Here is a 12,938-nt window from a genome sequence, read left to right on the forward strand (position 1 = left end):
AAACACGTACTAACACAGAGGTAAAGGGATCACAAGAATACATACAAACTGGCATAGATTAATGTCATAGTGGTCAAAATAGAACCATGGTTGGTTGGGGTTCAGTTTAGTCATCATCAAAATTAAAAGCTATAAGAAATGGGATAGCTTGACACCAATAGGAAAAAAGCCCCAGTTACTATACGGTCACCAATACATAATTATATCTTGAATCACATTTCCATGGGGATATATAAAATGCATATTTCAACTTGACATGTTACAGCTTCTTCCTGTAAGCGTCTGCTCTGCCCGGTCAGTTGTGCATTAAGTTAATCAGCACGTCGCTCAAATTACCAAAATATCCTGCACATGAGAGTCAGAAGTCGAGATGATGAGTGGATCCATGTAATCAAACATACTGATGGACATATTATCGATTTAAAGTCCAGTTACTAATTTGGTGCACGCTTTTCGCCATCCTTGGATCATATGTAAGTGATAATTTATGCCATCAGGAGATTCACAAGCAAAGGTCTCTGTTTTGTAAGAAAACAGTACAATCTAAATATACGCGCGTACTTACTATCTTCTGGGACTTGATGCAGCAGTAGTTGTCCTGAAATAACATATAATAATGAGATTTTGTTTTCTAAGGAAATGATTGTTATTGGACAAATTCACTAAATTCTTATAAAGAACCTGTTGTTCGGTTTTTGCCCAGCCATGCTCATACCAGGCTTCCCGTGAGATGAAACCTTGCTTTGATGATAATCAATTCTGTCAGGGCTCATCCCATTGCCAACTGAGCTCTTCGGTTCTGCATGATCGTTTGATCTGTTCAAAATACCATTTGAGACTCCTCCAGCAACATGAAAGGTGCTGCCGTTCAAGTTCTGACTTTGCATTGCTGAGAACTGAGAAGGATGGTCAGACATATTTGGAAGCCCAACAACTACAAAATCATGGAAACTGGGGCCTTGTCAGAGTTTACAGGAGAATTCAAGAGGACACCTTTTTCGATCTGTGGGAATGTGCCATGGGAGTAACTGCTACAGAAGGCGTCAGTGATGTGAATGAAGATGGAGCAGCTGCAGCAGCAGCTGCAGCGGCCACTTTAGCAGCAGTTGCTGTGGCTGCTATGGTTTTTTGTGCACCTTCTCGTAGCTGAATGTAGTCTCCCTCGATCAAAAATAACTGCAGCAAGATAATAGTCACAATGAATAATCATCATCTACTAAGATGTTGAAACATAAAGACTAAGGGGACTTACATCAGGATGATTGCCCACAAAATCATCAAGCTTCCCATACTTCTTTTTATAATCATGCCAGTGAAGAGGTGCAAGCATTTTTCCAAGTCTATTTGGAAGCTGTCCAAAGACATGTCAGATATCATCAGGCACCCAATAACAGTCATAGCTGGAAATAAATTACTACTAATATGAAGTGGGAGCAAATAAATTAACTCACGGTTGAACTAATTCTGGTCCTGCCACCAGATCCTATAGCGCGAGCTATAGAAGCCAGCAATGCTCTTTCGTCCAATAGATAACTTTCCCCAAGATTTCCAGCTATATCACTCTTCTGCTCCATGGAAGCAAAGGCAATGGTTGAAGCATCACTCGAGGCAGTACGTGAGGCTGTTTCACTAATATTAACAGCACGGGTTTGTCCTTCTGATGAAGATGCATTGATTGCAAAACTAGGATGTTCCATCATTGCATTTCTGTCATCCATGCTGTGACTAATTACAGGTGTGCCTTTCTTCTCCTGAGGTAGTAGTAGTAGTAGTTTGATCAATTTAATTTTAAAGAAGCATACTAAACATAGGAATTAAGTCCAGACTCAAGAACATAAGTTTCAGCACATAGGCTATGGCCAAGCGATTATGCAGAAGCAAATTGCAAAACATGTGCTAGAGGAACATTAGAAAAACCTTAGCGTCATTGCCATTATAGAGGGGATCCACTCTAAGAGCCTCATGAAACTGGGATGATATTTGCTGCAAGTTCAGCTGAGATTGGGCTTTATCATGGCTCTCATCTATAGAGTCATGCACCTAAAAATGCATGACATAATTATAAACAAGATATATAAGGGCATAAATAAGGAACACAGCCACTTGTACAAGAGTCATCTTTAAGCTACCAACCTCTACCTCTCCATTTGGTGATGGAACCACAGAATCAGCAGCATCTAGCTGTGAATCGATGCTTGCATCCACATAGTTTGCACGATGACCATGCTCATTTACCGCTAATGCTTCATGGTCAAAATGAGAATGCGTCCTAGACAAATTTCCTTCAGTTTGCTCAGGATACTGCAAATGTTCAGTTTATGGTTTAGGATTTAGGTTTATATAAACAAAGAAATGCACAAACTCAACTAACATAGGGGAAAAAAGGCAATAGACCGTTTACCTGCTGGCTCTGCCAATTTTGCACCAATGGCATACCGGATAATGACTGCAAAGGAGACTGTGTGACTTGCGAGGGATGAGGTACACCATGTTGCATTACAAATGGATGCAACGCAGTTGGAAGGTAGGCCGGCATACCAAACATGGATGATGGAGCAAATGGAACACCATTAACTTGGTCATTCTGTTCAAGAGAGAGAAAAGAGGGAACAAAACTCAGCAAACAGAAAAAGGTGAATGGAACAAAAAGTTGGGGAAATGTTTCTACATTGCGACTTGCACTAATTACAGCAGGAATCCTTCATTTCAGCTCCTATTCGTAGATGGAAACTTTTGACAACTATGAATTTGCAAAATCTAGTACTAATATGAGAAACTGAAAGAAACGAGTGCTAATTACAGAATTACTAGGCATGCAAACAATGTTAGAGCTTCCAGCTTCAAAAGGGCACAAATAGAGAAAAGCTTGTATAAAAATACCAACAAAAAGAATTTAGAAGATTTACCTGTGTTACCGTGGTCCCTCCAGAAGTTTCAGAATTTCCATTTTCTAAGCTACCAGTGTTTACATTGGGTGAGTTGCGATCATTCACCTCCAACTGGATACCATTCGCATGTTCAAGTCGAGATGCGTCATTTGAATTTGTACGCAAAACATGAGACGCATCTGATTGGTTTCCACTCTTTTCTCTTGAATCGGCCATTTCAAGCTGGAGCTGTTGTACGTGCAAATGAAGCCTTTCCATTTCCCCAAACTGACATCAGAGTATATTATTTTAGCTACAGAAAGAAAATGAGAACAACCAATGTTGCAAATGGCTTCTAGTATGATTGTTTCATCTTAAGAACCTGTCTTTGACAGCCAAGCCACAACTGATTATACTGTTCTGTTCGTTCTCTCAATTCAGATTGTAAGGTGTGATTAGCGGATGTTTGCAATGCATCAATTTCCTGAGCACGAGATATCCAAGTTTGTGCATCCCTTATCTGCTCATCTTTAAAAATGGCAGTTTCTTGAGCAATCCTATGCTACAACAGACATTGCAATCTGCTTTATTATAATCTTCAAAAACTTGGCAGATAAAACTTGAGTCACATTGTCAAACAAAACGTTACCTAGAGAACAAACTAATACTACATCTCAACAGAACTATCAATCTAGTATCACACACACACACACAAAGACAAACAAAAGCTCCAATGCGGTGATATCATAAATAGAGTAGTGTAAGTCAACAAGACCAAACCCATATTGTTTACACAAATGCAATTAATATCAATCTGAACTAAAGAAGCTAACAACCAAATGGCGATTAAACAGGTGCTCCAGGATAATGAGACAATGTTGCAAAGATAAAGATATGCATGACACATAAAATAATCAAGAAACCTGTTCCTGCAATTCAAGGAACTGGCGCTCTTTTTCTTGAATATGTTCCTGAAGATCATGAATTTGTTTAATATGCTGTGCTCTATCAGCTTCGACATTATCCCTCTCCATCCTACAATGAATTGTGAGAATGTGAGACATACACATAGTAGTTGCAAGGTATATAAATTATTCCAGCCCTACACGATTACACATGATGCAAACATAGCAAGAAAAGCATTAAAGTATAGCTTATTATGACAGAAAAACTACTTAACAGTAGGTAATGAGTTTGAGTAAAGCATGCAACAAAAAAGATTAGATAATCATGAAACATGATTTCTAATATCATCTAATAAGAATACAAATAAGAAATAGGAAAAATACATTCAAGATTAAAGAAAAATACATGTAGCTCTGAAGCTTGTTGTTTTGTTCCCTTAAAAGATCCTCTTTGGCCCAAGCCTGCTAAACAAGAGGAAAGGTTAGACTCAGAAATATTCACCATGAACCATTAGCAGACTCCCAATCAAATAGAAAATATAAAGCATCAAAATTTTAAACTGACCGCTTCATTGTCCAATCTGATAGCATGTAATTCTCTTTCCTTTTCATCCATCCTTCTCTCCAACTCATATATCTTCTGTTCCTTTTCATGCAGTTGTTCCTAGAAATCAACCAACCTTCCAAGGTTAGCAAGAAACGTCCATGATTAGCACACATCCTTGTGTATACCCACAGTGGATGGCACCTTAGTGAAAAGTCATGATTGTCCACAATGCAGTAGCAGTATACATATATATCACGGTTTCCATAACAAAATAAATACAAAAACCTGAAGTTTGACATTGGCATTCATGTGCTCTTTTATCTGACCATCAAATGTATTATGCAATCTCGCAACTTCAGATCGTACGGATACTTGGGCTCGAAGTTCAAGCTCCATGTTCTGCAACTCCTCCCTTTTTTCCACTACATTGTGAAGTCTTTGCTGCAAAATATCATTATCCAGACCCCCATCAATCACGATCGAGTGAAAATCAACATCGAGTTGCCTTCTTCCATGCTGCACCTTCACATAAAAACAATCATTCATTTTGATTTTCATCAAATTATTGCAGCAACTAACCAGCTATAGAGAATAAGAAGAAAAAATAGTTCTAAACACAGCTATCACCTCGTATATTAATCTCTCATCCGATCGACCTACTTTTGAGCGCTCCAACTCCTGTGCATGCAGCCACAAACATAGTAAAAATACAGAGAGCAATATTCACAAAAAAAGACCCAAATTTTAGTGCAATGTTACATCAAACACTATTTTCTACAAGTAGAGCTCCGAGAATCAGACAACTAAACAGGAATAGAGCAGCACTAGCAGAATATTCACTAATTTCGGGACCTTCAGTTCATTTTCCCCCAAAATTAATTTCCCAATCCGAATTCTAAGGCTAAATAACGACATTACAAGCAGATCCTCACCTCGTTACCGGAGCTTCTAACCGATTGCTCAGATACTACGCGCCACTCGTCGCGGGAAGGTTCAAACGGCGAAGAATCCAGCATCGCAACCCCGCCATTGCGCACCGCGGCAGTAGCACCGGGCGCGGCCTCCATTAACTCAAAAAAATCACACCTTTTATCCTTAAAATGCCCTAATTTGTTGTGAAAAACCTTCACCTCAAAAAGGCCAGACGTGGAGAGAGAAATCAGAGTGAGCGAACAGAAAATGGAGATGGGATTTGGAAGTATGTAGAGAGATAGTAACGACGAAGTGAATCCAACATATTTTTGTACGTTTTTGCGGCAGATTTTGGGGTTCTGTTATGAATTAAGGGTTTTAGAGGGGCTTAAAAAATATTTGCCTGCTTCGCACCTACTCGTATGAATTTCCGTGGACTAGTTTCGTTTTTCTTTTTCTTTTTTAACTGAGAAATATTCTGCTCAGTAGTTATAATAGTCATTTAAATTATGGAGTCAAATTTAATTACTTGAAACTTATATGTATTCAATTAAAATTAATAATTAAAAAATTAAAATTATCTCAGTTATTTATGAAATGATACTCCATATTTATGATGATCAGAATGATATTGTTTCATTAAAATAAATAAATACTGTGTACAAATTTTATAATTTGAATGTCCATCATCTCTATATATTTTTTTTGTAATTATAATAAGCTGAGAAAAATTATGTAAGTTTATAAAAAAAATTTGGATCAATTTAAAATATTTGTGTTTTGGATACAAAAAAATTATTCATTATTACAACAAAATTTTAATAAACGTACATAATTGTACGTACATAACCGAACTTGTTTTAACGTTTTACAATGAAAATCGTATTGTAAACATTAATTGATTTAAAATAAATTTCATACTAATCATTTTGCAACACTTTGAAAAAAAATATATATTTTTACTTAATATTGTATAGTTAATTCAAATCAAGCTCGAAATCATATTATGATTCAACATAAAATATCTATATCACTTCTTTCTTATTGCTACATATAATCTAATAAATATAAAAATTTAAAGATATGGCTCGAAATCATATTACGATTCAACATAAAATATATATATCACTTCTTTCTTATTGCTATATATAATATAATAAATATAAAAATTTAAAGATATTATGTACGCGCAGGTTGTATGTTTATATTTTCCCATTTTTTTCTTAATGAATATAGTTTACAAGACATTCAAACTATAAATTCGATAACTTTATTCATGAACTTCCAATGTACAAAACTTTAAATGTACAATAGTATAAACTTAAATCATTGTCATACTATGAAAAGCTAAAAAAGTGCAAAACAAATATAAAAAGTATGTATACATAATTACGCGATAAATAAATTGAGAATTACAGTGTATTATATTTAATTTGAATTACTAGATGAATCTTTTGCGGTCTGAGTCGGAGCAGCTTGTCCCTCCACGATCACATTTGGAGTCTTAACCTTGAATCTCTCATCTCTTAGCTCCTCGATCTCGTCGTCAATTCCTCTAGTCCCAATCGCCCTCATGCTCATGCTCTTCGTCTTCTTCATATTATTCAATGCATTCCCGACCATCTCAAACAATTCTTCATAAGTTTCGTCGAAAATCTTCTTAAAGAATTCGCGCCGTTTGATGTACATCTCTCCGAACGATTCTAGCAAAGCAACAAGTCTCAAGTCGATCATTTTTCCCGATTTCCATCTGATGAAATTGTGAGTCTTTGTATAACTATGATTGTCGAATAGATCGATTTCCATTCTTTAACGCTGCAAACTATAATCAAACTTTTTATAAAAAGAAAGTGGGGTATGTTTTGATGAAAAAAGAATCGTGGATTGATAAATAGGTGCAGATGTTGAGTTTATTTTCGACTTGTGGTAGCACATATTTATAAGCCTCAAAATCACTTGTATGCCAAGAAACAATAATTTTTTATCAATAAAATAAAATTTCTTAGTCGAGCATGTGAAGTTATATGATAAACGCGGCGGTTGACTTAGATTAAATTCCATGTAATTCGACTAAAATATCACAAAACTTGATTGTAAATAGTAATTTTTTTTCCAAATATATATATTTTTTATTTGATAAAAACACTGAAGCTTGAAGATACACCATGCCCAAAAAGTACTACTACTGCGATTTCTTTTTTTTTGACTAAGTTCCATAATTTGATCAAGCGATAAATTATAATTATTGAAGTCTGTTATATTTATATAGTACTCCATCCGTCCCCTATTAAGAGTCACGCTTTTCCATTTTGGGTCCGTCCCTAATTAAGAATCACACTTCATTTTTACCATAAATAGTAAGTAGGTCCAACGTTCCACTAACTCAATTCACCCACATTTTATTATAAAACCAATATAAAAAAAATGGGTCCCACATTCCACTAACTTTTTCAACCAACTTTTCTTTACATTTCTTAATACCCGTGTCCGGTCAAAGTGTGACTCCTAATAGGGAACAGAGGGAGTATATTTTAATCCCAAATAAATATTGTTTATTTTATTGAATTCGATTAGTATATAGTTTGCTTGCACGTTTTGAATTAGTCTCGATTCAAAGTCCTACACTCATACTGTTTGGCTTCTAGACATCTGTTTAGATAAATATATTTAAATACTTCCAATGCAATGGTGATGACTCAATATTAGGTAAATTACAACATTACGTGCAATTAATGTGAAATGGGCTTATAAACGAAAAAGTTAAATTAAAAAAATGCTCAACTTGTGTATTCTTGAAGTATATAGAGCACAATAAGCAACATGTTATTACGAGTACTACATAAGATATTAAAAAGCACGTAGTATAAATTTTAATTGAAACAGAGTTATTTAGATGATTATGTATTGGGCATACACCCAATATTTACTTTTGTTGGATTTTTAAGTCCATTTAAATCACAAGCCTAAGCTCATTTAAATATGAAAAAAACATTCTTAGATAATTGAAAAAAATTAAAACTTCAGTTTTCTATTTCTAACAATGAGATTTATCAGAAGTCAACCACATTCTATAATTTAAATGAGTATAAACATTGAAATCCACTTTGATCTGATTTTTAAATTAAATATTACAATGTCAAAATTTAATAATTACTAAATTTAGGAACCATCTTCTAATTCGTCGGATTCAGATGAAACCTAAAATAATTTGTTTGTTAGTATATACCAAATGAATCCAATCTTGTTACAATTACTACTATTACTATTACATGTTTGTTGTTTTCAGACAGCAATTGAACTGTTATTCGTTGCGATAAACGAACTGAATTCCAAACTGAAAAATGGAATGAAAAATTGAAAATGGAGGACCCTACTTTTACTTTAGGCTAAGTCTCAATTGACTTCCGTGGACACCGTGTTTCTCAAGGTTACAAAAATGCAAAATTGCCTAAAAAAAATTCCTTCTTTTCATCTCAATTTTTGTGGGTTTTTGTCTTCTATTGGAGTGCTGATCAAATCTACTGGAGGAGTACTAAAATTGATCGCCTCAGTCTTCCCTCTCAGCCTTTTGAAGCATTTTTAGACCTTTTTTTTTTGTAGTTTCGCTTCTTCCGGAGGCCAAGAGAGCTAGAAATGTCAACTTCTGCAAATGAAGATCAGGGGCTGAGGTATAGATTTACTTTTCTTTTTTTTTTTTTAATTTCAAACTAAATATCGTGTTTTTATTGTATTTTTAGCAAGATATGCTTATTGTTCATTTTTAGGGGAAATTCTATTGGAAATTTGGTGTTTAACGCATTTTGTGATTTTTTAGAAAGAGGGCCTTTTTGTGATTGTCATGTTCTAGAAAAAACGATGGCCAAATCCACGATGAGTTGAGTGTGAAATGAAATTGAATTTAGGAACTGGGTAGTTTAGACTTGAAGTATTATACTGTGCAGTGCGTGCTCTTTTTGGGAATGATGTTGTGTCCTAAGCTAGGTATCTTGATTGTGACAATTTGTGTTCATGAATGTCTAAATGAAGTTGGAATAGGATACGAAACGTGATTTGAAGTACTAGATGTTCGTCCCTCAATAATGTGCGGTATGAATGTATGGATTGCTTATGAAATGTAAGTTACTACTTGTTTTAGTAGCTCAAGGTCAGGATGTTGATGTTTTGGGATCAATTTTACTTAAAGAATATGAAAAGGCATAAATGTTATGTTGTCAAGAATAGTATTTTCTGTTTTTTGTTGCTTGAATCGAGATATAGTGCTATACAAATATGATATGACTCCGTGTTGGCTTGAGCACCATGCCATTTGCAAGTTATCACTTTAAAATCACTTTTAGAGTTACACTTTTGTTGTTTCGGATATCCGAAGTTGAAGTTCAGGGGTAAAGGGGAAGAAATTGGGAGTTTATAACATGCATGAGCTGATCATCTCAACTCTTACTTTGTCAGGAAAACTGAGAACATGGAAGAATCAGATTCAATGACAATCGAATTTCTACGAGCAAGACTGTTATCTGAAAGATCTGTCTCAAAAACAGCAAGGGAAAGAGCTAATGAGCTGGCCAATAGGGTGAGTTGCAGTGATTTTTAGTTCCCTTTGACTTGCATTGGCTGTTAAATGTATTTTTTCGGTCAGCGTTTTCCACTCATTTCATGATTTTTGAGGAATTATTCAAAATGGAATGGTTTTGAGGATGTGAATGCATCTCTTCATTCTACTGTTTTGGTCTCTCTAAACTTGTAAAATACGATGAAGGTGGCAGAACTCGAAGAACAGCTAAAGTTTGTTTCGCTTCAGAGAGAAAAGGCTGAAAAGGCGACATCAGATATTCTTGTGGTTCTGAAAAAACATGAAATAGGTGATGTATCCGTAGAATTCGATTCATCTTCCGAGCAGGAGGAAAACTCACAGGACTTTGAAGCTCGCAATGGTCCTTGGACGACAGGAGAAGCTTCAACTAACTTGAAATCAAGAAATAACGAGAAGGAGGCGTATACCAGTTCTGAAATTGAATCTTCTCCATCAACTGGTAGAAGCTTGTCCTGGAAAAGTACTCGAGATTCTCAGCATTCCGTTGAAAAGAAGAAACACATAGATCCCGTCAGAAGAAGAGCTTGTTTTTCATCTAACGGTTCGTCATCAAGGAGGAGTGGAAAATCATGTCGTAGGATAAGGCGCAGAGACACGAGGTAGCATTTGCTTTCCATGAATTTTAATTTGTAGTTCATTTCAACATGTGATCATGTTTTGGTTATGGGGCATTATTCGTGATTTGCTCGAGCTGCAAAGTAAGTTCCTCAGATCATCAATGATGATGCGATTCTGTTTTGTGGTGCCAGATCAGTAGAAGAGTTGCAGAATGATGGGACTGAGAAGACCACGCACTCCAAAGGCTCATCAAATTGCTCTGATGGCGAGGCCGTTGCATCACCCGAAACTTCTGGATACGCTAATGGGGAAAACCCTCCGGAAAAAACAGTTTCTGGAAAAAGTAATGGAACCCAAAAAGTTAATGGCCACCATTTTGGTGTACCGGAAAAGGACAAAGACATGGAAAGTGCACTGTTGCATCAGGCGCAGCTCATTTGCCGATACGAAGAGGAGGAGAAGGCCCAAAGAGAATGGGAAGAGAAGTTCAGAGAGAATAACAGTGGCACACAGGTATGCTTTATCTGTTTTGGCCGGTTCAAATTTGCACCTTAGATATACTTCGGCTATCTACATGCCATTTCGTGTTTGTGCTTTCTCCTTTATATGGTCTTTCGGGTTGCATATTCGATTGAAGTTTAATTTGAGTTCGTGATTTAAGAGAAGCAATCCCAGCGTCTTCGTAAAAATGAATCACTTTGGGAATGAGTCTGTAAAGTTTGGTCAAATTCTAGATGTCATGGAAAATAGCTTCATTATATACTGTTCATGCATTTTATCTAACAACAATTTTCTCCATTTACTATCAGGATTCATGTGATCCCGGTATCCATTCGGATGTGACTGAAGAACGATACGAGACAAAATCACCCGAGCCGCCTGGTGCTGCTGCGACATTGGATTCTGACGATCAAGAAGTGAAGCAACAGGCAGCTGATGCTTCTGTCAGTGAACCTCCCCAGAATTCCAAAGGTTCACCACCTGCAGCAGACGACGAGAAGGGAAGCTTGCGGGATGACAAACACAGCACCAGCATAGCTGCCCCGGAATCATCAGCATCCGAGTTTTCATTTCCCAAGACAGAGAAAAGTCCTGAAGACTTCTCAGGGAGAGCTGCCGATGAGGCATCCAGACACAGATCCCGACAATATATGTCCACAGCACAAGTGCCAGAAAAGACATCTCAGCCTTATGCAGGGAAAAGCGTCCCTCTCTCAGGGGCTTCTTCATCCTTCGATCTTGCAGTCGTGCCTCAGGAAACTTCTAGTTTAGGATCTGTCCTGGAAGCACTCCAGCGTGCCAAACTATCACTGAACGAGAAACTCAGTAGCTCGCATCAGGTAGCAGAACGAATGTCTGGCAGAGTCATTCAACCTCCCAACGCCTACATGAACATGATGAATGGCTTCCAGATTCCCTTCGCAACCCCTGGCCTCTTCAGATTGCCAACGGATTATCAGTTTGAACCAACTGCTAGAGTCAATCCTGGCATTGGTCCACAACCAATTTTTGCCAATTTCACCGAACCATATGTGGAGCCAAGAAGCGATGCATCACGTGACCTATTCCACACTGCTCCAAGCAGAAGCTTAACTCCAGAGATAAGGTATACTGCAGCTCCTCCGCATAGGTTTCTTAGCCAGCCTCGGCTAGGGGGAGGCGACCCCAGCCCTTCTACCTCAACGAACCATCTTGATCCCCGTGTCCCACCACCTCAAGAATTGTATCCATTTTTCCCATACACCAATATTTCTTCAAACAAGGAAGAGATTTCAAGGACTTCCCTGAACTCCGAGAAGGGGCTACCACCGTTCATGCGCTTGTCTCCTTACGATGGACATCCCGGACCAAGCATGTACAGGTAGCCTTGAATGGTATGGATTATTACATAACTCTTTTTTTTTTTTTTGTGCTTCTTATTACCTTGGAGTGAACATGTTGTAGTAAATAGTAGTGTACTAGAATTTTACCACCTTCAACTTTAATCAGCCTGTTTAGTTCTGTAGAGAGCAGCATTGATACATATTTATATGTTGTATATGCTCATTGTGAGCATTGAAAGAGAGTTGCTTCTGTTGTATGATACATCTAGAAACAAGCCCCCTTCTTTTAGTAGATATATTGAAGGGGGCATTTTTTCTTGGACATTGGTCTATAAAATCATAAATTTTCGGCAAATTTTGATGTTTTTCAAGAATTTAAAACTTGGTCGCAAACATCACGAACTTAAATGTCCTAGTGAATTTTCTACTAGGAAAAAAAATATGGATTCAGATCTTAATAGCACACTACACCATGTGCATTCTTGAATTATATAATGATGGATTGGTGAGATCGATTATAGTTGATCTTGATTTATCACGTCGTGACGTTGCCGCCAGTTAAGAAAGAAAAGCATCATGTCACCAACATATGACATTCATAGCAAAATATTTCAACCTAAGTTAGCAACCAAACACTTCCCAAAATAATACCCAGTCACTTTCATTAGAATTTAATTTAATTAATTTGTTTAGAAGTATTGAGTTGAATAAAGATTTCATTTTTATTGAGTAATA

The 12,938-nt window shown here is 36.7% G+C and overlaps 2 protein-coding genes across 6 annotated transcripts; one reads left to right on the forward strand and one right to left on the reverse strand.

The window, feature by feature from the left end:
• Positions 1 to 38: 38 nt before the first annotated feature.
• On the reverse strand, positions 39 to 5,552 carry LOC125213440 (uncharacterized). 4 transcript variants are annotated; one of them, XM_048113995.2, is made up of 17 exons: positions 5,252 to 5,551; positions 4,947 to 4,997; positions 4,605 to 4,835; positions 4,338 to 4,436; positions 4,179 to 4,234; positions 3,791 to 3,902; positions 3,250 to 3,429; positions 2,907 to 3,155; positions 2,402 to 2,584; positions 2,134 to 2,301; positions 1,918 to 2,040; positions 1,452 to 1,751; positions 1,253 to 1,351; positions 994 to 1,176; positions 682 to 896; positions 566 to 598; positions 39 to 345 (listed from the first exon to the last, which is right to left on the reverse strand). In XM_048113995.2, coding segments are annotated over exons 1-17 (2,418 nt in total). In that variant the 5' UTR covers positions 5,387 to 5,551; the 3' UTR covers positions 39 to 344. The 4 variants fall into 4 exon arrangements, with proteins under 4 accessions (XP_047969952.2, XP_047969951.2, XP_047969949.2 ...); XM_048113994.2 differs by having other exon boundaries at positions 2,140 to 2,301; positions 4,605 to 4,841; XM_048113992.2 differs by having other exon boundaries at positions 4,605 to 4,841; positions 5,252 to 5,550.
• Positions 5,553 to 8,530: 2,978 nt separating this feature from the next.
• Positions 8,531 to 12,465, forward strand: LOC125209189 (uncharacterized). 2 transcript variants are annotated; one of them, XM_089066924.1, is made up of 6 exons: positions 8,531 to 8,658; positions 8,832 to 8,899; positions 9,681 to 9,801; positions 9,988 to 10,421; positions 10,572 to 10,893; positions 11,190 to 12,465. In XM_089066924.1, exons 2-6 carry the CDS (start codon positions 8,865 to 8,867, stop codon positions 12,243 to 12,245), a joined length of 1,968 nt encoding a protein of 655 aa, XP_088923050.1. In that variant the 5' UTR covers positions 8,531 to 8,658; positions 8,832 to 8,864; the 3' UTR covers positions 12,246 to 12,465. The 2 variants fall into 2 exon arrangements, with proteins under 2 accessions (XP_088923050.1, XP_088923049.1); XM_089066923.1 differs by lacking the exon at positions 8,531 to 8,658 and having other exon boundaries at positions 8,665 to 8,899.
• Positions 12,466 to 12,938: the final 473 nt, after the last annotated feature.

Source organism: Salvia hispanica, chromosome 3 (assembly GCF_029641045.1).
Source record: "Salvia hispanica isolate PSC_SH4W2 chromosome 3, Shi_PSC_v1, whole genome shotgun sequence".
Lineage (NCBI taxonomy): Eukaryota > Viridiplantae > Streptophyta > Magnoliopsida > Lamiales > Lamiaceae > Salvia > Salvia hispanica.